Raw genomic sequence first — 26,870 nt, 5'->3', positions numbered from 1 at the left:
TTGATTTGGTAGGTCTTACGGGCGAACGGGGTGATTAGCGTGTAATAATTGTGGAGACCGTTCGTTGCCTCTGTAACTCAAAACATATCATAAATCATATTACTATGATTGTATAATGCTAAAAAGAATCACACAAAATGTTTTTTTTTTTAAATCTATATCATTGTAATGACTTTTGTTCCTGGAATCCTTCCTTATATTATGAGTAGGAAAATTTTTCATAGGCTTGAACAGGATTTCGAAAGGTGGGTGGAGGTGGGAAAAACTGATTTCCCCCCGACTTATAAAGGTAGGTGGTGAACTTTTTGGAAGGGCCACATAAAATTGAAGGATTTTAAAAAGGAGGGGGTATATACCGCATTGATGTTGTGAAGCCGACTCTTATGAAGAGGGGGGGGGGACGTTGTCAAATGATGCATAATTATCATTTAGGTCTTTATAAGTAGCTGAAATCGTAATATTGCGCTAATGTATAATAAACTCCAAAAATCCATAGAGTGATTAAAGTAGTCACCTGAATCTTAATGGGAAGGCCAGATGCGAACGAAGTATTTTATAAACGGAGGGGGGGGGGGGCTGCCCGCGGGGTCCCATGTGCGGGCGTTGAGGAGCTTCCCAATAAATAAAATTATGTTCCGGTCAGGCTATACGGGCCTGTATATGTATCTTTAGTGGTATAATTCGCTGTCCGAGACTTTGCAACCCATTGCAGCTCAACAGAAAAGCTAAGAAAAAATGTTGATAAACCAGAGTTGATATGTTTTGATGTATTTATGAATATTATTTGAATAATGTACATTTGATCATTAAAGTTTTTCTTCAATATATTACACATAAATCCGACTGAGGAATATGATTCATTTTGTTGTCTGCATGCAAGGTATATATGTATCGCCCATAGACCTATATAATATATTATTTTTGTGATAATTTTGTAAAATAAATAAATATTATACGCATTTAGGGTTGAAGTGTGGTACTATAGCCTATACCGCCATGATGGCTGGTGCAATTCGGCATTTGTTCAAAATAAAATACGCTTTGTTCCTGTCCAAATTTCAAAGCCACGAGCATACAGATGAGCGATGATACCATCGTTGTAGTAACTCCCATTCTTGGCCTTACTCTTGAGCTTTCCACAAATTCGAGGATTTTCTCTACCGCTTTCGCACTTGTCTTCATGGTAATGAGTGACCTTCGGAATTGATCGATGACGTAAGAGACGTCCAAGCTTCCGATTGACCATATGACCAGTATAAACGAGATTGAAATGTTTGCCCAACAGAGTATATTCACATGCAAACTAATGTTTTTGGCTTCACTGTCAGGGTGGTCCTCACAAAGCGCCGTCTTAAATAGATACTCCCACACACAAACAGTGGTAACTCCCAACGTCATATTGGTTGTGAAATACACCAAGTATATCGCAATGTATTGTTGGAAACAATTAAAGTCTTGAATAGCGTGGCCGAGTACTTGTCGACAAGAGTCGATATCTCTTCCATGTATCGCGATGTATTTGGATATCAAATAAAACTGCCGTTGGAAGGAGAGTCTAGTCAGATACACTACATACTGGAAGATGGCACTCAGAAACATGATCACACCGCAACAAATAACCGATATGAATGCATGTGTCGTTAAGAAACCCATAAAATGAAAGTATACAAATCCACGATACGCAGCTGCCATCGGAGGTAACACGAAGCAGGCCGTTAGTAAAGCCTTGCCTGGGATACCTGTTTGAGAGAGAGAGAGAGAGAGAGAGAGAAAAAAACGTTATTAGATCGGTGTTATAATTATTAGATTCTAATATAACATTGAACGATACAGTGTAAACCTGTCATCACTTCCTGCTGACATCATTTCCTCATCGACGCATCCGTCGAATATATATATATTACAGCTACAGACTAGATATGTTTATTATAACGTTCCTAACGTAAATATATATCAGTTTCGATCGCATTCATTAGCTATTAAGTCTATAAAGCATTCACTTTTGAAAGCTATTCGAGGATATCTTATACACACTGACCTTTCTGTGCAAATCCAATAAACTGAAGCCGTTTAGTGATGTACCTTGCGTTAAAGACCATTGTCCACGATGAGCATGCTAGGTTTTGTTGGAAAGCGGCACTCATTACTTTAGACAGAAAGTTAAAAGCAGGAAACTGAAGCAGTATCAGTAAAAATATGCTGTACGATAAAATACGAATAGCGTAGCGTGAAATATCAATGTCATAGACGTAGTTACAGAAATCGTAAATCAACACCGAAATGGCTCCAAATACGATCGTTGTAGATAGAAACCAACTCCCTGGATGATTCCAAGCAGATATACCTGAAATACAAAGAACAACAACAAAATATATCGTATAGCTAGTTAATCGTTAATTATTTTGAAATTTTGTTGAAAGAAAAATAATCGTACATTATAAACTGTCGTGAATCATCTCTTTGAGCTGATCATAATTTTAAATAGTTCATATACTGCCAAAATCACCATAGCAATTTTAATTCGTTAGCTCGACTACAATCAAGTCTGATTTGTTACCTATGGCAACAGCAGCCGCCTCCCTCTCTTTACCCTCCAATGACGTATAGTTTTACTACACATGGATTCGTGCACGTGTGCTAATAAAGTCTATATACATAATCCATTTATTGAAAAAAAAATAACAGATCGTCAGAAATAGTCACATGATGTGATATCAGCCAGTCGCTGAGCCAAAGATGAAAATAACGGATAGAAAGTAGTTGCAGAATTCAAAATATTTCGAAGACATCGAATATTTCATTTTAACATATTGTAAGAGAATAATGTTTTTTCGTATGTTTATATTAAATATGATCGATACATGAACAGGAAGGAGTGGTCAGCATGTGTACCTTTATAATCTGATGGAAGTATTCCCCTTATTCACATCAATATGCCGGCGGGAAGAGGGCGGGGGAGGGGGGGGGCGCTGTAACTGGGTGGGTTTGATAACATTGAATATATTATACTGTGAGAAGTACTGTAACACGTGGCGAGATTATAAAGAATACTCATATTGCAATTTGTAGTTTCTTTTTCTCGAAGAGATAGACTCTATTAAATTGTGCAAATATGTCCCGGCACTTTAATAAGAATTAAATAACACGATGTCTATTTTAAAATGATCAAACCCCCCCCCCACCCTCCCCCAACCATAACTCACCACAACTCACAAATCCATACCATATCATCCAAAGCCTTTTTAAACCGGCTGTTTCACGTTAAACATATTATTTTAGCAAATAGCTTTACCCTCGTTACTGAATTTTCAAATTGTACCCTGCAGGGGGTCTATCGTACGCTGCAGGGGGTCTATTGTACGCTGCAAGGGTCTATTGTACCATGCAGGGTCAACTATAATGGCGACACTTACCTCTTTCTTTATCATCATATCTCTCTGGTACCCCATCGTAGTTCCACCAGTAACTTTCGCAACACTGACAAGGGGGCAGGCTTGCTCTTCCCGTGTTTTCACTGTACGAGCCTAGAAGTTTTTCATACGATGACTCGGTTATATCAGATTCTCCGTACCATTGATTTTGGGGTTGGAAGCTGCAGTGTTTGTTCATCATGTACCAGGTTAAATGATCTTCTGATTGGAGAAACTGAAACCGAGACAGAGAGTAGAGGCGTTGAATTAAAAGGCGGGGGGGGGGGAGGTAGGGGGAAGCACCGCATGCACGAGAACTGGAGGGGAACCAATACGTACGGGGTTACGTTTACCAGAAAACACACCCGTAAAAAATCCTCCGTACGGGTCTGGGGGATAGGGTAGGGCAGGGTATATAGGGCAGATATCTGGGAGATAGGGTAGGGGCAAATTGGGGTTGAGTGGTACGTGTATCCATAGTGATCATGAAAAGTGTGCCTCAATTTTTTTCCCAGAACAGTTACTCACCCACCATACCGTCTACAGAACAGAATAGGAGAATGAGTTCATGAATTGATGAATGCATGAATAGATGTATTATCGAGTGAATGAATCAATGAATGAATAAAACTACACAGATTAATACCGCTGTTCTTTACAAAGTCTCTCATATATTATAACACTTGGTATTTACGTGAAAGGAAGAACATCGTTATCGATTTTATTGTATTCTTCTGTATTCTTTGTTATGTGATCTTAATATTGAATTACATTTTCTGAACTCATATGGCAAAGACGAAGAACAGAGGTTTTGATTTTCTAATATCAGTGATGATCATCCACAGTTCACTTCAACTAAATGTTTGCGGCTCTCAATTCATCTTTAAAGTTATTATTATTATCACACCTTTCCAATAACAAAACTAAAACAACGTTTTAGCGAAGATTTCTTTGCTTAAGCAACACAATCAGCAATACCTTTGTTCTTTCTTTGCTCGCTTGCAATTTGCATCGGAAACATCTTCTGACTCCTGTCACTTGACTATGCTGGAAGATACAGACAAGTTTCATCACCAATAGAACAACAAAAGGCAGTCGACTTGCGACTTGTGGTGACGTCACATCCTCACTGTCATTTGGTAAAGTATTATTCTCTAGATCAGCGCTACACTCAGACGTTTTATGGAGTCCTCTCAAGATGGGTTTGGCTTCATCTTCAGAGTCACTAGAAGAGCTAGAACTATCACTCTCGCAGTCACTTTCATAAAAACAAAAAAACAAACAAAAACAGAGTAATAATGATAGTAATAATAATGATGATAGTAATAATAAACATAGTAGTAGTAGTAATGATAAAAATAGTAATAATGATAATAATAATAATAAATGCAGTTATATAGCGCTAATTTTGTACAAAACATTCAAAAGCACTTAACAAGGAAAAAGCCAACCAGTCGGGTCAATCAGAATAAGCAAGCTTATACAGATATGTTTTTAACTTTATCTTGAAAGCATCTAGGATCAAGGAGTCGATACGCATCAATTCCACCGGAAGTGCATTCCACAACCGAGGTCCTTTGTAGGCAAAAGCCCTATTGCCTAATGTATTATGATTGATACAAGGAACATGCAGTGTGATTCGAGAATGTGAGCGCAAAGAGTAACAACTAGACTTCACCGAGATCATATCACATAAATACCTAGGTGCAAGACCTTTTAAACATTTAAATACTTGCAAGATTAGTTTAAATTCAATGCGTTGCTGTACAGGTAACCAATGAAGAGATTGTAAAGTAAAAGTAATATGACAAAATTTAGGAAGAGCGTAAATCAAACGAGCCGCTCCATTAAGTACCATTTGAACTCTACGAAGCTTATAATCAGGTAAACCAATCAAGAGTGCATTACAGTAGTCGATGTGACTAATTACAAAAGCATTAATAAGAGTTTTAGTACAGTCCTCATCCAGGAATTTTCTGATCTGACGAATATTATAGAGTCCATGGTAGGCCCTTGAGCAAACTTTTCCAATATGAATGTCCATTGACATGTTGCTGTCAAGATAAACCCCAAGATTTTTTGCACTATCACATGGCTTAATATCCACGTTACCTACTTTTATCATCTGAACCCGAGTCTTAGCAACTTGTTGGCGAGTCCCAATTAAAAGAAACTCAGTCTTAGAATCATTGATCATAAGCCTATTGCTGATCATCCAATGTCTTATTTCGAATATAAGTGATGCATTGCCAGAACAGCCCGTTCCTCAGATAACAGAGAACCAGCATTGAAAGATAAATATAATTGTGTATCATCAGCATAACTATGTGCGTTAGGAAGGTGTTTAGAGACAATGGTAAACAACTGAGAAACATAACAAAGAAAAAGAACAGGACCGAGACAGCTGCCCTGTGGTACACCACAATTCAAAGAGAAATCTTTCGATGAGATATTTTCTATAGATACATGCTGTTTTCTGAAAGACAGATAATTACCAATCCATTTTTGTGCATTATTAACAATACCAAATTGGGTACGCAATATGTTCATAAGAATATCATGGTTAACAGTATCGAACGCTGCACTCAAATCCAACAGGATTAAAAGAGTGCATTGTTGTTGGTCCATATTCATCAATATATCACTATGAATTTTCATAAGTGCAGTTTCTGTAGAGTGATTTTGCCTGTACGCAGATTCGCAATCAGGAAAAGTAGCATGTGATGAACAATGTGAGACAATCTCATTAACTACAGCACATTCAACTAACTTAGAAACATAACTCAAATTACTAATTGGTCTATAATTAGAATAGATAGGGTCCAAACCTGTTTTCTTTAACAATGGAGTAACGGTAGCAATCTTCCATTTGTCAGGAACATTACCATTTTTAAGTGAAAGATTGATCATGGTAGTCAATACAGGCAAAAGGGGGTCAAGACACTTTCTAAGTAACCAAGTGGGTATTGGGTCAAGATTGCAGGTAGCCGTATTGGAGGATTTGATAATTGTGCGAACTTCATCGTTAGAAAGTGGCTTGAACCCAGTCAACTTCGATTGGAAATGCTGTTGAACATAAGGTTCAAAAGGACCAGTAGCAATGGAATCAATGTTTGCAAATAATAGTGATAATAATAATGATAATTATGATAATAAATATAATAATAATTATAATAATGATTATAATGATAATGATGATGATAATGATAATAATAATAATAACAATAATAATAATAATAATAATAACAATAATAATAATAATAGGCCCTAATAATAATAATAATAATAATAGGCCCTAATAATAATAATAATAAAAATAATAATAATAATTATCATAATCATCATAATCATAATAATAATCATAATCATAATAATAATAATCATAATAATAATAATAATAATAATAATAATAGGCCCTAATAATAATTATAATAATAATAATAATAGGCCCTAATAATAATAATAATAGGCCCTAATAATAATAATAATAGGCCCTAATAATAATAATAATAATAATAATAGGCCCTAATAATAACAATTATCATAATCATCATAATCATAATAATAATCATAATAATAATAATAATAATAATAATAATAATAATAATAATAATAATAATAATAATAATAATAATAATAATAATAATAATAATAATAATAATAATAATAATAATAATAATAATAATAATAATAATAGGCCCTAATAATAATAATCATAATAATAATAATAATAATGATAATAATAATAATGATAATAATAATAATCATCATAATCATAATAATAATAATAATAATAATAATAATAATAATAATAATAATAATAATAATAATAATAATAATAATAATAATAATAATAATAATAATAATAATAATAATAATAATAATAATAATAATAATAATAATAATAATAATAATAATAATAATAATAATAATAATAATAATAATAATAATAATAATAATAATAATAATAATAATAATAATAATAATAATAATTTTTTTTTTTTGAAATTTTTATTTGCATCCATCTCCTCTGCACAACATATTAAGTTGAAAAGAGAGAAAAAATTCGCTTTATGACACCAAAAGGACATTTCCTTTATCAATAATGCAAAGAATCCCTTAGCAGTTTAATTTCTTTGTGCTTTTTGTTATTGATAAGTATATACATTTCAACACTCAAGAAAAATGAAAGCTTATGCTTGAAAATATCATAACTTGGAACGCTTTTGTTAATTCTGCAAAGGTAAATATAATATTTGGCATAAAACATTGTCAGGCTATACCATTTCATTTTGTTCTCGTAATCATAACCAAAACACACGTGTTCGTACTCAACTTCAACTTTTGAATTAAAGATTTCAAGATATATTTTGTTCCAAATATCTCCAACTGCGCTACAGCGCCAGTAAAGGTGGTCTAAAGTTTCAGTAGACTCGCCACAAAAACTGCAACTTGGGTCGTCAATAATGTTAATTTTACTAAGAAAACTATTTGTAGTAATGATACGATAGATAAACTTGTACTGAAAGCTTCTTAATTTAGTATCTCTAATCTTGCTACAAGAACCAAAAATTTCACTCCAGTTTAAAGTGGTGCCTTTAAAATCATTGTCCCATTTTAAACAACCACGTGGTTGCTCAATACAACGGCTGTTAAATTTATTATAAGCATATTGACAAATCTTAGTAGTACCATATAGTTGCGCTAACATAACCTGCTGACTACATGGTTGCTTCGGCAGCTGCAATGAATATCTGGATGCTACCCACGTACGTGGGATAGAATGTATAATCCCATTCAGCTTAGTAAAGGGGAAGCTTGGACAATTAAATTTAGCAATAAAAGCAGTATACGATAGAGGCCTGCCAGACATGTCATAAAAATCCCGGACATAAAGCACATTTGAATTAAAACACTTCCTGTACCAAACTACTTCATTATTAATCTTGATAAAACTGTTGTTCCAGATAATCTGATCACCGTAATTCGCCACCGGGGTTTCAAAGGTGAGATCGCTCCAAGCACAACAGCAGTTGCGAAGAAACTCGTGTTTAACCTTGTTAAAAATATCATTTCCCTTGAAATTACAGCTAAAAAGAAAATCCTTACCAACGCTTTTCAAAAAATAGTCGAAAAGGACTTTCCAATGGCCAAAATTATGATCTGTATATCTTTTAATCCAAGTGATTTTCATACTTTTCATGAAATCATGCACGTTAATCATATTCAAGCCGCCTTCTTCCTGTGGCTGCATTAAAATTTTCCTCTTTATTTTGTCGCCCTTTCCTCTCCAAATAAAGTTAAACAGTAAACTATTTAGTTCCTTTAAAAATGATTCTGGAGGGTTAGGCAGAACAGAGAAGAGGAAAACAAGTTGTGACAGAGCAAAACTCTTTATGATAACAATTTTACCATAGGGAGTCAGATCACGAGGAGACCACATATTTAGGACACTTTTCAAACATGAAAGTTTTGGCAAATAGTTTAAGGGAAAGAGGTCACTTCTATTATTCGTAAGTGTAATACCAAGAACCTTAATAGGACCATCTGTAAAGGGAATATTATAAGCACTCTGACCATTACCATTCTCATTATTATCGCCGATAGGAAGAATGTTAGACTTTTCGAAGTTGATCTTCAGACCAGAAGCTTGTTTAAACTCTGTTAGCATCTCAACAACTCTCTGTAAAGAACGATCGATATTGTCCAGAAAAATAGTTGTGTCATCAGCATACATAGACACTTTAATGTTAACATTGCCTACTGGAAAACCGACATACATACGGTCAGCTCGTAATTTCAAAGCCAAAATTTCTGCACACAACACAAAAAGGTATGGGCTTAAGGGGCAGCCTTGGCGCATCCCCCTTTTAACAGGAAAAAAGCCAGAGGAAACCCCGTTATTCAAAACGCAAGCCGTACAATTTGCATAAAAGGTCTTAACCCAACGAATAATGCTATCCCCAAAATTGAAAAGTTGAAGTGTATGGTACAAAAAATTCCAATTAACACTGTCGAAGGCTTTTTCAAAGTCAACGAAAAGAATGTAACCTGGCACATTTTTATCCTGTGCATACTGTATAACATCTAGGATCAGTCGAATATTTTCTCCTATATATCGGTTTTTAAGGAAGCCGGTTTGATCATGATGGATAACATGCGGCAAGACCTCTTTGAGTCTTGCAGAAATACAAGAAGCAGCAATTTTGTAGTCTACATTTAAAAGTGAGATTGGCCTCCAATTACTAATTTTCTTAATGTCTTTACCATCTTTAGGAAGTAAAGTAATAACAGCTCTGCCTTGCTCCGAAGAAAGTTTACTTATCAGATATCCCGAATTCAGCGACATAACAACGAAAGACTTAATTTCTGGCCAAAAAAATCTATAAAATTCAGCTGGCAGACCATCGCTGCCAGGTACCTTACCAGAAGCCATACTCTTAAGTGCATTCCAACATTCCTCTTCAGTTAAGGCACCTTCACAATTATTTCTTGAATCGTCGTTCAAACCCGTAATATGAAGCGACTCAGTAAAAGTATTATCCAAGCAAGCATCATTACAAGTAGCATATAAATTTTCGTAAAAAGTTCGCTCAACGTTTAGAATTGCGTGGAGATCGGTAAACTCAGTCCCATTGTCATCAACTAGAATTTTAATTGACTTGCGCTCACTGTTTCGCTTCTCTAAATTTAGAAAGTATTGTGTATTCCGTTCACCTTGTTCAACCCATCTCGCTCTAGAGCGAATAATAATACCATCAATTTTGCCCTCGTAAATGTCGTCAAGGCTGTGCTTAGCGTTTGAAATTTGTAGTTTAAGGGACGGAGTGGGGTTGAAATTGTATTCAGTTTCTAATGAAACAATACATTTTTGTAACGTTTTTTCCCTCTCCCTCACAAGACGAGACCTTTCTTTAGAATATTTCATGGACCAGGAACGAATGAGGAATTTTAAATATTCCCAAAAATGTTGTGGATTAGTTGCATCTAAATCCCATTCTGCCAAGGCACCAGAAACTAACTTACGAATTCCTTCTACGAAATCTGCTTCTTTCAATAGGGAAGTGTTTAATTTCCAAAACCCCCCGCCTCTCTTAAAAGTCGAAGCACGCATCTTAAAAATTACCGCATTATGATCGGACTGAATGGTCGATAAAGTATAACAGTCGTTACACAAAGCTAGCAAGTTGGTTGACACCAGAAAAAAATCTAACCTACAACTAAGGCCATCAATAATATTGGAAAACCATGTGAAAAGGTACTTCTTTGGGTTCCTCTCCCTAAATACATCAACTAAATTAAGTCCCTGTATGCATTCAAAGAGTATCTCTCTCGCTCTAAAATTTGTTCTTTTTGTACCCCCTGCCTTGTCGAGATCTAGGTCCAGAACTAAGTTAAAATCACCACCCCATATAATGTTTATGCAAGTAAAATTGGACGCTAGACACCTATATATGTTGCTAAAAAAAGACGGATCGTCCCTATTGGGGGCATAAACATTAACAATAGTATAAACTGTGTCATTAATAACAATATCAATAATAATGTAGCGGCCGTTGCAATCTGACAAATGCTTAACAACTGCTAGGCTAAGGGAAGGATTAAACAGTATAGCACACCCAGCGCTTCTTACAGATATAATAATAATAATAGGCCCTAATAATAATAATAATCATAATCATAATAATAATAGGCCCTAATAATAATAATGATAATAATAATAATAATAATAATTATCATAATCATCATAATCATCATAATCATCATAATCATCATAATCATAATAATAATAATAATCATAATAATAATAATAATAATAATAATTATAATAATCATAATAATCATAATAATCATCATCATAATAATAATATTAATAATAATAATAATAAATGTAATAAATATAATAATAATAATAATAACGAATGTGGGAGCAGCCCGCAAGGGCTTGTAGATTACAGTCTTCACGTCGAACCTCCCAATTGCTGAGCCTCATTGCATCAAATTCCACTCACTCACCCCCACCCCCCTCCCCCCTTAATCCACTCAGCCACAACACCGGTATATGACCACAACTAGTTCCCGGTTCCTATTTGAGCACTGCATACGCGTTTGAATTGAAATACGAACCATTATGCTTTGGCTATAAATACAACTTTGAGGAAGTTGATGTGACAATCTTGATACCTTTAAGTGTTTAATTACTATCTTATGATATCCGGGAGAAAATTTCCATTCTGATAAAGGAAGCAAATTACTTTTTGTTAATTGCTGAATCATCGAGTCAAAAGTGTACCTTTTACGTATTTTACCTTTTTTACCTATTTACCTATTTAACCTTTTTAACCTATTTTACCTATTTAACTTGTAGATCTGTATAGCTTCAAGAAAGTATGGGTACGTTGTACTAATGTTATAAGTTCCATGGTATATTTGTCTTTTGTGAAGTAAAGAGCAATTTTCATATTGCATCGGTAACTATAACCCCTAACACCCTTCCCTCTGGTCAGGCCTAACGGAGAGATTTTCCGTGATAGCGAAGGGGTGACGACAATTTTATCACTGACTCGGATCGGCATTTGCAAAAAGTCTGCGCAAAAGGTCCTACAAAAACATTGAAACGCCACATTTATCCTCCGTCTGCCCCAGCAAACGTTACACCTCATGTCAAATTATAGCCCTACAACTATATAGAACAGGGTTTCCCTAACCTTATCCCCCCACTAACCCCTTGTGGATGTCAGAGTTGTCCACGAACCCCCAACTATTCGAGAAACGATCTGAGTCATTATTATACTATGATTTTCAAGCATGAATTTATGCTAACTTTGCATTGTGTCGGGCAAAATGGAGGCCAAGTGGAATTACCAAAATAATAATAATTACTTTGGCCAACCTTTCAGTTACTTTCTCAGCTCTTTATCTTCACGACGTACTGTCATGCGTACACCAACTTCACCAAAGTCATGCGGCGTGTGTCTGTTTCAATAATTCAGTTATTTATCACATGCACGGTACGGTACTACTATGGCAACATATGCGTATGGAACGCGAAAAGAGTTTGTCGATAGGTTCGACTTTTGTACATTAATAAACTATATGATATATCAGATTTTAGTTCAACAAAAAGTACTCTAGTTTTGACTTTCAGAAACGTCTCACGACCCCCCTGGGATGGGCTCACGCACCCCCTGGGGGTTTATGCACCCCAGTTAGGGAACCCCTGATATAGAGGATGATGAAAACACGATAGAAGTTTCTTAAGTAACCACTTACCACATCGCATCTGTCATGCAATCGTCTACGTATTAATTGGACGTCAAAGCCACTGTGAGTTCCTTCAACCATGGAGAGCACCAAAGAATAAACTTACAGATAACATTGCCAGGAGTACCCTGTTATACTATATCCAATCTATACAATTGATAGGCAAAACAATACGTAACAGTGTTTACAGCGTGTACTTTTGCTCGATATTTGAATTGAAGAAACTTTGAGCCCTTTTATTATCTTCTCTGCTAAATAAACGCGACACGAAAATGTACTGCATGTGATTCGCTCTTGCTACACTTTGATGAACATCGTACAGTATCCGCCGCAAAGAGGAAATACGGTAATCGCTAACTTCACGTGAACTTTACATTATTAATCTGCGGTCATCGGAACACTGCATTGATATCGCTTCAAATGACAATGACTGCAAACCTTTAAATAGCGCATGATAACGTACAACGTGTTGCTTCCTCTGTTTATTAGCGGTAGTATACAAAAACTACGGAAGCGGAGAAAAGACATGTAAATTGACGTTTTGATGACATGCAATTAATTCTTCAATATGAAAAGAAGTTGAAAATTGACGTTTTGACCACATATGCTACATCGTCAATATATCAAAAATCTGAAAACTCACTTTTTACCGAGATGCATCAACTCGTCATGAGGACAAAAGTCTGAAAATTAATTAATTTGTCGAGATGCATCGAGTCGTCCAAATGTAAACAATTTGAAAAATATTAAGATATTTTATTCATTTTGAATGACAAGCTTCAATTTGTGAGTTATTGCGTAAACAAGATATTAAAACTTAAACTTCAATTGAAATTAAAGAACACGACCTTCAAGAAACTAGGTCAGGGTCCTAAAATTTAATGTTGACATTTTGACAGTTGAATGTATTCTCTACGCTTCCGTAGAAAACGGTTCAAAAAATGTTCAAGCGGGGTGCATGATTTTCATGTTTTCTGAAACCTGTCGATTACTTTAAAGGAATATTCCGATGACAGAATTTGTATTTTATTTCGCATGGTTAGTTGAAAAACCCGTCTCAAGTTTTATTCCACCTCAAGTTCAGATGTAGTTGATTGAAAATGTCATGAGGTACTTATAATGAAGCTGGTAAAGATCCTTCGTTACCTAATAACGCTGATCACCATGATAAGGGGATATGTGATATTATATTTGCAGATGATCGTTCGTCCAAGGCTTTATTATTTACTGACCCGATTATATACTTCTTGTTGATAAGTCCATGAAATGCGGTATACGGTTTATAAACTGTCAATGTTCTCTGTGTCTAGAACTTCATCTCTTTTGGGAACCTTTTTATCTTGTAGAAATAAATATTATTTGCCTTTGTGGATAAATAACTTATATAAATATCATAATAATAATAATAATTATAAATAATTTAAATATAATATAAAAAAGAAAGAGCGCCAGTGCCGATTAATGATTCGGAGCTGTTGCCAGACACTTTTAAAATATATCACTAGATTTTAAAACAATTGAATCTTTTTGTCATGTGATGGTGACCCTAAAGATGCACAACCATTTCCAATATTATTGTAAGCAATCAACTATACCCACCTGACTATCCCTTTAACGCGGTTTTATTGGTATTTCCAGAGTCATTATACTTTCCGTGGCACATGAGAACATTAAACAGGCAAAACGTAAACAGGGAAATGCAATCATGTTATATGAAAGGATGTTATACAGGTCTCTGTTCTTCTTTCAATTCTAAAGTCGACACTAGTCTATAGTGCACTGGTCATGTAGTTTTAACCTTGCCTTTATTCAGGTGAAATATGAAAACAGATTCTTCGAATAACCACAGTTTCCAAGGTTATTTAAACATAACGGACTATTGGCTTCAAGTGACGTCATTTTTAGCTATTCGTCTTTTCTATATATACTTCCTTATATAATGTATAGACAGTTTAGCATTGCCAAGCATTGAAGCAAGATCACGTGACCCGATGCTTTCGTTAACTTTTTTATCGACATCCATCCTGTCTTGTGGATTTCAGTTTAGCTCCTTTTTTTTTTCTTTTTACAATTTAAAGAGGTTATGAAATGAAAAATGTTCATGCTTTAGAATGGTTTATCTACATTACTACAACACCACCCATGCACAACTTTCCGTAAATACGGCTTCAAACGCCAGATATTCGCTGTCAAAGTATTCCCTAGAGACCTCTCGAGCTGCCACTCGTAAAAAAAGCAAAGCTGCCCACCGCAGTTCATCTGACGTCATCAATGGAACCATTTCAGCCAAAGCCGACTCCCCGCTGTTTACCGATACGGCGTTATACAGTTTACTAAATGTAACCACAACACTCTTCTCATCAATTGTCTTCTTCCGAATCTTCCGATTCCGAGGAAATAGGACTTCACCTCTCCGGACATTCGTAAGCTTTGACTAAAATTATTTTCTTGAGGAAGAAGAGGAGGAAATAGTTTTGAGGGTGATGAAGATAATATCGGTGTTTTTCCTAATCAATTGAGCCCCTTGTAAAACGATCCCGATGGCCGAGACGCGTCGCTGCCATGTGAAGTCCCCGCACTACGACGTTGTCACAGAATGTTAGCACCAATCAAAATAGATCTCAGAAAAGATTTAGGGTTTCAGCCAATCGCAGGCATTTCCTGGATGGCCTGACTTTAGAATCCGTACCATATGAATGTGAAAGCTTACTTCTAATCGGCAGAATAACAACTGTATAATCAGTGCGCTCTGCTCGCAGTGCTCACATTTTGTTGCCTTGGGCTTCGGGCAAAAAATCGAGCGTAGGCTAGGGTTCATGCGGCCCCCTCCTTCATCATAATCATTCCATGTGGCCCTCCTCTGCAAAAGGTTGGACAACCCTGGCCTAGACCTACCTGCCTGGAAGATCCACACAAATCTTCAACACGTCCCTCATCATGAGTTTGGTTTTCAGATAAATAGGTACAGGTGCTATACGAGCTGTAAACGTTAGGCCTTTGCCTATTTAATTATTAGGGCCTAGCCTACTCCCTGTAGTCTCACGTCTCAGTGTGTAACTGACTCATATGGACGAATTGTCAATTTGTCAAGTAACGCAATAACGTTATTTTGTGAAAATCCGACCACTTTTACCTGCTAGTCCTCAGCACAGTCACCGGGCACACATGCATTGCGTTCATATCAAAAATAGGAACTCAAGCCTTCACTTTGGTTGTTCAGCGTAATAAAGTGACTGTAACTAGTATAGGCCTTGGCTATTAGTATACGTAATTCCATGTACACTACTGAAACCGGGATCGGCATAAGTTTACACAAGGGCGCAGACATGTTGTTTATCCAGGAGGTACTGATTTATTTTCCGTCCTGATAAAACGGATGAACAAAGTTCAGCCGCCCGCCCCTCCCCCCCTCCTCCACTGAGAGAGTGTCACAAAAACTGACCTGTATGCAGTTTTTTGGACGCAGAAGGTTCGGATGATGATTATACAGCTTCAAATTGTTATCAATAAATCTGCTCACTAAAATTTCGCACCATAGATAATCTCTGGCGGGCCGGACGCAACCCTGCGGCCGGCCGGACTGTGGCCCGCGGGCCGTAGGTTGGACAACCCTGGTCTAGGCTATATAATGTTTCTTCTCCAGTCCTACATTTGTTCAAACAAGAGGATATTAATTATTCCTACTTCCCCATGATATTTCAGAAATATGATAGATTTGAAGACAAACAAAGGTCTGATTGAGATATTGAAATGCAATGGTCTCCAACTGTGTAAACTCATTGAACTTCAATAGGCCTGTACATGTTATGATATTCGTTGTAAATTGATTGTGCCATTAATAACATTGTCTGCAAAAAACTACAAAGTTGGAACTTGTTAGGCCATTATATAATCTGTTCTGGTGATGCAGTATTCATTCAGCAGGTGGTTCAATTCCATCAACAGATACCATACAGCCATACAGTTTCCAAAAAGATGGTCAAGTATTCAGCACCATCATGAGACTTGTAACAAAAGGAATTACAGGATTTTTCAATGGCAAAGCTCTCATTGAATTTCCTCACATTGTCTACATAGGAATTTTCTTTGTGATAATCTTGCTTTCTAGTGTCAATCACTCTACATAGCAAATGTGAACAGTAGGGGTAATTTTAAAGTTATCATGACTTCATTATAGACCATCCACTGGTGTTCCAATGAAAGACTCAAAATGAGTTGTTAGCTCGGCAGCTAACTTCAGATTAAACAACAACAAAAACTGTTTAAAGGAAACGTGTTTGGATGTTGCCATCTCAGACTACTGGAACAGATAACTAATAGAGAAGAACAGCTTTCAGCAAACTGGTTATCCACCATAAGCCATGTGTATGGAAATGTCTGTAGTTAGTGGACCTGAAGTTTCCCACCGGGATGCTCTGTAGGCTAGTGTAGGCCCATATGTTTAAACAAAAGAAATTTTTATTACACACATAGGCATACATTTCTCATCAGCGGAACAAATTGTTGAACTATGCAAATATTACAGCATGTTGGCATGGCTGAGCTAACATTGGATGATTTTGAGCACCTCTTGTAAAGCCAATGTGTTCATAAGCACCATTAGATGACTGGAAATAAACCCATATTTTCACTTGTATGTAATCCATTTGTGTTAACTTTGCACCTAACCACCCCAGATAAAGTTACCATGAACAATGTTCATCTTGTATAGTGTTCTCCATAAATTCTCCCTTCGTATTTGCTATTCTGTGTTCCACAGTTTTCCATTAAGGACATGCATTAGTCACTGAATCACATATATTATCTGTCTAGTTTTTGTCCATTTTAGGGCACTGTACCACCCCAGAAGTGTTTAATACTGAAACTGGTAAATGAAAAGTGGTGGACACAGCATACATAAGCCTATGGAGAATTGGGGACAGCATAATGAACACATAAATTGGTGTCACTGTTCCTGTGGCTATGTAAAGGTCTCTTGTAATTTCTTTATATTCTTGCAAGGAAAAAGTTAATGAGTAAAATGTTTTGTGCAATATAGAGGCCCGGTTAAAAGAAAGTAGATATGCATTGAGAGTGTTTCAAGTAAATCACTAATTCCAGGTGGGGTTCCTCTTAAAGGTGTACTATATTGGCTAACTATGCTAGATATTCAAATATGGTCACCTTTGGTTAATATTCTTAAACTTTTTTTATTACAAACTTTGAGGAAATTTCCTAACTGGGACATTTAGTCATCTTGTGTGTTCCTTAAAAATTTCTGAGAACAGTTTGTATAGTAAAGACCTCCAGGAAAGTACTTTATGAAAATTTCTAGCAGTTATAGCATGCTAGAATTTGGGGCCTATACTGACTACCTTTAAAGCCAAAAGTTTGACTAATCTCTGTTCCAAAATACCCCCAAAAGTATGAACAAGTATTGTTTTTCTATAGTGGCTGACACTGGGAACCACCACCTGCCAGTCAGCACTTTGTAGTACTTTAGGGTGGAGGTTGAGGGGCTGGAGGTATCTGACTAAAACTGAGAGGTGTTGCCAATTAGAAGCATAAACACAGTATGTCTTCTGGGAAACAATATTCTTGATAGGATTACAAGCAAATCATTTTAAACAAAGACGAAATGGAAAAATAGAGGCTTAACTTTAAACATGAAGGTAACCTATGGGTTTTCTCTCCTGACCAATGCAGTAAGTACAAGGCACCTTTCAGTATGTGAAATGATTGTGTTTATCCCATGGTTTTAATTTGTTCTATACTTCTAGAAATAATTAAAAATTCATTGAATTCAATGCATCATACTCATGGTTTCGTGGGCAATGACTTTGTTTAATACCCTGTAATAACAAGGACACCTTGAAGCAGGAGCCACGACAAAGCAAAAACATGAGAAATGATCTGCAGAAAGTTATGAACAGTTGTTAATTTTGTTTTCTTAACTTCCTGAAATCTACAAAATATATTGTATTGCTTCCTAACTATTCGTTTATTTTACTACATTTTATTCATGAAGGCACCAATTCAATGCAAAGTGTGTTACTGCCTCGACGATGGAAACAGTTGCTGACAACATCTGAAGTACGGTGGTTTGGAGCACTCAGTGTTTCTGTGGTCCAAGCATGTTGCAGCATTTGTTGAGTGAAATAGTGAACCGTGGTTACTTGCACACATCCATTAAGAAAAGCGGAGGGGAGAGGTGGGGGAGGGTGGGCAGGTCGAGAGTTTCAGGTACACCAATCCATGGGCAACTTAATGTTATCATTATTTATTTTTTATTATTTTATTATTATCATTATTTTATTATTATCATTATATTATCATTTTATTATCATTATTATTATTCATCGTCATTCTTATTGTTGTTATTATTTATTGTTGTTGTTTTTACTATTATTACTTTTATTATGATTATCGTCATTGTCATCCTCATCATTCTTATTGCTATTATTATTTTTTGTTGTTGTTGTTACTATGATTACTATTGTTATCTTTATCATCATCATCATCATTCTTATTATTATTGTTGTTGTTACTATTATTATCGTCATTATCATCGTTATCATCATTATTACTATTATTAAGTCTTCGGAGGGGGTGGAGTGGTATAGGTAACTGGGATCGTAATGACTTTTACAGTACATTTCAATCAAGTTTATTTCAAGCTCCTTATCACATCTTTTCTCTTAACCTATATATTCATATTTTGTGTACCTCGTGTATTTTTACATTTCTACTATATTTTTGGTTTGAAATAAAAAGAATAAAATAGAAAAGTCTGAGTCATTGTATTTCAGTTGCTGTAGTTCTCTGGGGCATTAAATCCAGAAAGAGGCCTCTTTTGATTCCTTGCCAAAGACTGAAGAAATCAATGCGATGGTGATTGTGTGGGTTAGTGCGCGTGCGTGTGTGTGTGTGTGTGTGTGTATGAGACACTTTCTTGTAAACACGATATCTCAACAATTGAAGCTTGCATGTAACTCATACTCTTCATATGGGTAACCCATATTAGGAAAAAGACTACTATTGTTTTTGGTGGAGGTCAAAGGTCATTTGAGGTCACCAGAGGTCAAACTAAAAAACCTCTTAAACTGCTTGTAAACACAATATCTTGTAGCAAGGGGTAACTTGGAAGGATTTCATACTTAGTATGTAGATGGCCCATATTGTGTAGGAGATCCCTATTATATTGGACGCGGGTCAACAGTCATGTGAGGTCAGCAGATCTGAGGTGAAAGTCTGAAAATCTTGTGAGAAATTACTCTAAAAGTGAAATTGCGTTAATGTACAAACAAAGCACGTAGATTGCCTTTGGTGAGAACAAAATCGCTGTGGAATTTCATGCGTGTCAAATTTCCTTTGAGGTCAAGAGAAGTAGTTTTCAGAAAACCCATTCTACGGTACCCAACATCGACCATACTGTCATCACATACATATTTCTGCATTACGATCATGATGCACAAGCCTATATCATTTCGTCGCAACTGTCGCAACGAAACCGGTGTACGAGCTGCATTTCGCGTAAGTTGCTGAGTTCCTGTAGGTTCTCTCTGGCCAGTATCTTTGTAGTAAGCAATAAGATTTTGATATGCACTTGGTATGTCGATGATCCATATCAATTAAATAACCCTATTGTTTTGGTGAAGGTCAATACAGCCCAAACTGTGAATAACCTACAAACATGGTATATACAAATCTCTAGTTGTAATCAAAGCCCTAACAAAATTTCTCCTATGTGCAAGGAATCACTAAATCTTTGACTTTCTGCATTCTTATTTGCTCATTACTAGGCTGCCCATTGCCCTTTTGTAAATGATGTTCTTATCCTTTAAGAAAAGTGAATAATAAAGAAAAATACCCCAGCAGCACGGCTAATAAATGAGCAGTGATGTAAGATGTTTGAATAGCTAACCACCGGACCAAAGTTCAGCAGGCTGATTCGAAATATACCAATAACAGAAGAGAAAAATTTGCGGAAGGAAGGAGTGCTTCTAAATAAACCTTCACATGATCAGCTATACACAATAATGCACATGTTTTGTAGCATATATAGTCCAATACACCTGTTTTCTCAAAGATATTCCGTAAGAGTGGGGTGGGGGGGGTCTTTGAAGGGGTGGGGGTCCGATCTTCTAATTTTATGGCTTAGTGGGTCACTAGTTCCCAAACATATTCGAGACGGATGCTCATACCTCTTCTGGTTTAGAAGTTAAAAATGGTTAAAGTGCTAAACTGGCCATATTTTCAAACTGAGGCTAAAAATCGAAAGAAACTTGCAGAACTAATAGTTTCTATGGAAAACTTCCCCACCTTCCAAACGAGTGTGATAACGTCACAGAATCACAGGAGAATGGCATGTCCAAAATATTAAAGTCTTAAGAAAGTCAAAATCTTGGTTGGAACTAAAATTTATTTGTGCGGCATTCAGTGGAAAGGATTTCGACTTCGCAAAGAATTTTCCAAACAATTATGGCGTTAACCCACACCCTATAGGTTTACTATTAGGATTAGCCTGATTAATTATGGTGTCTAAATGAAGAGGTCTATAGGAAGCTAAACCTCCGAATGCATATTATGGCAGACCGATGCTTTCACGTGATATCCATGTATAAGCTCATTGGAAGTAGCTCTCCATGTGAGGGCGCTTCATAAGAATACTTTCTAAGGCAAACCCCACAGCACTGGAAAGATCTGTGAACTTGAAACTTATAATTACCTTGAAAGCTAATTGCAAAGGTACGTTTTGTAAATTAAATCCCGATTTTCCCGTCTTTTAACTCCAAGCGGATGTGACGTAGTCGTGTACGTCAATAAGTCGGAAATGCAACATGCAATGGCATAATAATTTGTGGCGTATATACAGCATAACATTTTCTCTTACTGTTTAAGTTTCACATCTTTTCTTATACTTGAATAAAAGGCGGCATGTTAAAAAAGACATACAAAAATTTAAAAAATATAATAAAAAAATTACCAGAGGTCGGAGGCAATCGATATGACATTGAAAAACTGAGCTTTGTCTTTATTATTTAAATATAGAATTTCAAGCCAGTCGGGCAAAGTTTACATTGGCGCAAAATACCGCTCCACAATATAACGTCATAAAAATCGATAAAAATACTGTTTGTGATGGAACTGGACTCGCTGGGTCCATTGATGCAATGATCAGGACAATCAAATGCATTATTGTAGGGATTGAGAGGAGAATGAAAGGGTAGATAATTATGATATCATTCCGAGTCTATACAGCTAGGGGAGGCCAGTGGCGTAGCCAGAGGGAGCCAGGTTTTTTTCTTCTTCAAATTTGCTTTGTGCTACAGTCTTGCCCCCCCCCCCCCCCCCCAATGAGATCCAGTGATGTATTCAAAATTATACTTCTTTTAACATTTCTTCGAGTTCTGATCACAAGTATTCATACCTCAGGGCTCATGTTCATACTTCATGTAAGGTCAGAACTTGGTAATCAGACCGAGATATTTTACATTTTGGGCCTTCATCATACCCACATACGGAGACCGTTGATCAATATCGTCCTACAGAATAAGCGCCAATAATTTGGCCAGTTGTATAACCGTTACAAACTAACGCTAGCAACCCATGTTTATTTTCAGCGACCAATGATGCCACTTGTGGAGAATTTTCACTGCACGTATAGGTCCTATATAGGCCTAGTGAAACTTGTTTCTGTGGGAATCTGGGCAATGCCATGTTGTGAATTAGAGTAGCTAATTTATTCACTGTATCCTTTTCATATTGTGCGGAATTATGCAGAAACCACGACGACTGTCTCCGCAATAGAGGTAAATTAAGTGAAAGTGTGTCATGTTCCACTGAACCATTAGATGTGTATTTGTGCAGACGAGGTGCTCGTTAATACATATATTTCTTGGTAATTCCTACCATCAACCCCTCTTAAGAAAAATCTTGCCCCCCTAACAATTGAATGTTGGCTACGCCACGATGGGAGGCCACGTTGACTTAGAACTTATGTTGTTGGTACAAGACCACAGATGGGACTCACTATTGTTTATAGTCTTGCCCGATTTAAAATGTCCCGTGAATAAAATGGCATGCAAATGTGGCCAAGGAACAAATAAATATTAGTAGAGGGCGCTCTTGTTAGCTTACATTTAGAGCTAATTTATGTTCTACTTACATTCAGAGCCATGTATACCTTTTTGTTTACATTAATGTAAGATACATAACCTGTCATATTTCAAAGCTAGAAGCCTTAAAGTGTTGAGATTTTTCATCCTATCAGACCAACCTATGAGAGGTTATTAATCCCCCCCCCCCACTCCCCTTGGCAGTAGTATACTGCATGATGTTGGTGTGAAGAAGAGTTTTGCCTGACCATTGCCTTTTCCAAACTTAAATGATCGGGTTGTTGTTAGCATTATATGAGTGCTGTTGTAGGTGCAACTTTCCGAGTTTTCCCTACGAAAACACTTGGGTATGCGGGAGGGGGCAAAGTGGAAATGTTATAAACAAATCAGCCTCCCTAGAGAGATAGTCATGTTTTTTGTGGTAACATTAAACATGGACCCTCACACTTGCAAAGTCATTCACATCCAGTGTGAGGGTATGACAGATAGGTGGGGGGGGGGCAGGGGAGACACACCCAAAATGTTCTGCTCAGTATCCCTGGGGGAGACACACCCAAAATTTTCTGCTCAGTATGTGCTGTAGACATGCTGACGGAGTTAGTGTGAAGGCTGGTTGCATGTGAGATAGTTGTCACAACATCAAATGATGTAGCATCACAGGCAATTGGGTTCATCTAATAATTTTAAATTATTTTATGCTAGACAGCACCTTGACAAGATTTCAGTCCCTTCCGTAATAATAAAAATGTCAAGAATGTGGATTTTTATCCATCTGTCAATAATAGTTAATGAAATAAACAACCAAATACCATTATCAATTGAGACTTGAGTTTATTGAAATCACCAAGTACAGTCCTCTTGTTGCAATGTCACCAGATTAAAGTATTGCCTTTATTCACCACAAATATGCTTTGATATCACTTGAATAACAAAACAAATCGCTGCTTTTTCCAGCAACTAGATCGTAAGTAGAAATAAGCAAGCACAAAGCACACATACTAATTTACATATGAAACACAACCAGCTATGGTATTTCCAAGATACATTTGGCATAGCAAGGTACTGTCAACCAGAATGAAAACATTTCATGGTTCCTGCTGCTGCTCATTGATTAACAGGGAACACTTCAAGTATGTAATGATGAAGCAAGATCAATAATTGCCTTACAAAGCCACACCTCCTCATAAATACACACGTTATCCATTGTAACACACATCCCCATGTGTAAGCTACCTATCAATAACACACTCACCTTTGATGGGACTGTGACTTATGGTTGTCTACTGTATGTTTAACCCTGTGACCTCATTAATATTCATGATATGAGCACCAAAATCAATATTTTTATCAACAAATTATGGACCACCCACCCACCCACCAAATATAGCATTGATCAATCATAGCCCTTGTTGAGTTATCGTGCATAAAAACTTAAGTGTCACACACATCACATATACACACACCCACACCGACCTGATTACAAAGGTTCCTTTGCTTTCAGCAAGGAACCAAAACTACAAAATGCCGTACACAAAATGTACATAAATTTAAGTTAACTGTTGTGTTTGATCACATTGACATGATATTTCTTGTTAATTAAACAAAGAGGTAATTGCATACTACCTTGACAGCAAGGAAATGTTAATTGACTGAAAAGACTGACTGAAACCACAGAATGCTTAACATACAATGGGTGGGTTCATTTACTGCAATGTTCAGAAAATAACATAATATGAACCCTGCTGAAGGATAACTATTTCATGCCACAACAAATACCTTTTCACAGTGAAAAGAACCTTTTTAGACTAAATAGATCTGTCAATAAATGTACAGAACATATATCACCTGTGATTTGCAAAGGGCATATTTCTATAGCGTTTTAATGTTGAGAATTGTTATTTATTTTAACATTGCTTACTAATTATTAGTCACTAGTATAAAATTCTTCTTGATTAACTGTATGATTAGGTGGCAGAAATATGATAAATATGATAGTAACTTGAGCAAATATACCTACAAACCTTTTCTGCCACACCCCCTTTTTTTATCATCACTGAACAAGCATTCTAATTGTTATTCTGCTTGCATACAGTGCTTTCTCAATTGACTTGAATTGTGATCAATCTTAGTATTTGGATCATTTGCTTGATCCTATGAAGTTTTACAGTACCTAAATGAGTAAACATCTAAGAATGTCTGCAAAGGTAAAATACTAACTGTATCCAAGGACAGTATTTAACTTATCACAATATGAGGTTCAACTGCATTATACCATACTGCAGCTTTAAACAACTACATACACATAAACCTGCAAAACCAAGAAATATGCCTCCTCCCAACCCATTGCCTTCTCAGGTATGCACAGTATGCCTTCATTATTAGCAATCATGGCTGGTTAAAAACATAAAAATTGATAAAAACTAGTAGAACATATAATTTTCAGTAATGTCCAGCCAAATCAGTCTCCATGTGATTACTGTCATGTCTTTCTGCTACTACTGCACTCATGAACCTTTCTCTATGAGGCTTCTTATGCCCTTCAGCATGTCTCTTGACATAAATAGAATGAAAAGATAAAAAGTTTCAACACAATATGCATGAAAATATGAGTGTGATGTCTGGTATTTTGTGTAGAGTATTTGCCAGTTTTGCCCACTTTTGGCAAAAGTTTTGCTCACTGCCATAGGTGAAATTATTGAATTTCTTCTCATACAATGTCTGCAAATTTTGCCAACAGATGATTGAACGAACACCGGCCCAGTGACTAAACTGAGAGGATGAACATTTCTAGTTGCCAGAGGAATGCTTGTGGTTGCAATTGTGACATTGCAGAGGAAATTGCATCCAACTTTCACAAAAATCCATCACAAAAAGAGTTTCCAGAGCACTTAAACAACCATAGATAAATGTAATACCACACTCAAGTTGTGAAATTTTAACCCTAAATTTATATAGCTTTTTTTAATACTACTGATAAGTTACCAAGTGCTGTAAACTGGTCATATATATACCAAAAGATTGAGTGATTTGCAAACCCTGAAACTGGCATGTTGTATGATATGCTGCAGATTTCCTGTAAACAAGGCTCTACTTGATTCATAAATAAGTACTCGACCACATCGTGTGTCAACCTGAAAGAAATAGACATAATTTTTATAGAATTCCTAAATACAAACTGTAAATGATGACATCCTAGGCTGCTAGCACAGATACATGTATGGTGAACAAATTACCACCTTGATGGTTATCTATTACATGTTAATACAACTAGGAAGCTAATTGTATTTTGCCAATTTTGAGCTGTCTACATAAACTTAATAGTTCAATCTTTTGTCAAGCAATCCCACTTGCCTCAAACACAATACTGCACGGTTTAAAGTTGGTAAAGGATGGCTAAGCCAAAGGCTGTCATACAGTCCCAGTGCTATGAGGGGTTTTCACACCACCGATTCAGTAGTTACTTCAAAAAGGTACTGTAGAAAGATGAATAACAGATGGATAACAGCTAGATAGATTGACAGAGTGAAGATTCTGAGTCACAATAGTTCAAGTGGCATAGCTTGTTCGAGCTAAAAGTTACATTCCAATATGGGGGAGTCTTTCGAATATCCAGTTGCTCAGACTTACACCAGTATTTTACATACACTGTGCTTGATCTCCATTAACCAGGTGCCACTCCATTAAATATGGAACAACAACATTTTGCTCCCGAGTCTCCGTTCATACAATATCATGATGGCAACTTCCATAGACCAGTCATGGAACCATGCAAAATATTTTGTGTGTCTTTGAGTGCAGCTTAACTTTCCTTTCCAATGTTTTTGGTTGTGCTTCTACTGCCAGTACTATCCTTTTTTATCAGCATGTTAACGATCATTGACATCTGCTGCCAGGGTTTGTTGTCAGTAAACCATCGTTTGAAATTAAGGCCAGACTGGATAGTCAATGCCTTTGAATGACATATGAAGTTCTCTTGGATCTCATGCTGATCACCTGTCATAATTTTATTAAAATAGCTCAACACTTTGTCCAAACAAGGATCTCAATCACTGCAGTTTACAAAGTCATTACAAACTGAGGGCTTCCAATTTCATCCACA

At 36.3% G+C, this 26,870-nt stretch overlaps 1 protein-coding gene across 1 annotated transcript; it reads right to left on the bottom strand.

Annotated features, from left to right (window-relative positions):
* Window positions 1-782: 782 nt before the first annotated feature.
* On the bottom strand, window positions 783-13,107 carry LOC139960363 (uncharacterized). Its single transcript, XM_071958677.1, has 5 exons — window positions 12,684-13,107; window positions 4,389-4,668; window positions 3,414-3,645; window positions 2,039-2,344; window positions 783-1,739 (listed from the first exon to the last, which is right to left on the bottom strand). Exons 1-5 carry the CDS (start codon window positions 12,698-12,700, stop codon window positions 961-963), a joined length of 1,614 nt encoding a protein of 537 aa, XP_071814778.1. The 5' UTR covers window positions 12,701-13,107; the 3' UTR covers window positions 783-960.
* Window positions 13,108-26,870: the final 13,763 nt, after the last annotated feature.

Source organism: Apostichopus japonicus, chromosome 19 (assembly GCF_037975245.1).
Source record: "Apostichopus japonicus isolate 1M-3 chromosome 19, ASM3797524v1, whole genome shotgun sequence".
NCBI classification, from domain to species: domain Eukaryota; kingdom Metazoa; phylum Echinodermata; class Holothuroidea; order Aspidochirotida; family Stichopodidae; genus Apostichopus; species Apostichopus japonicus.
This window is presented reverse-complemented; position numbering and strand designations above follow the sequence as displayed.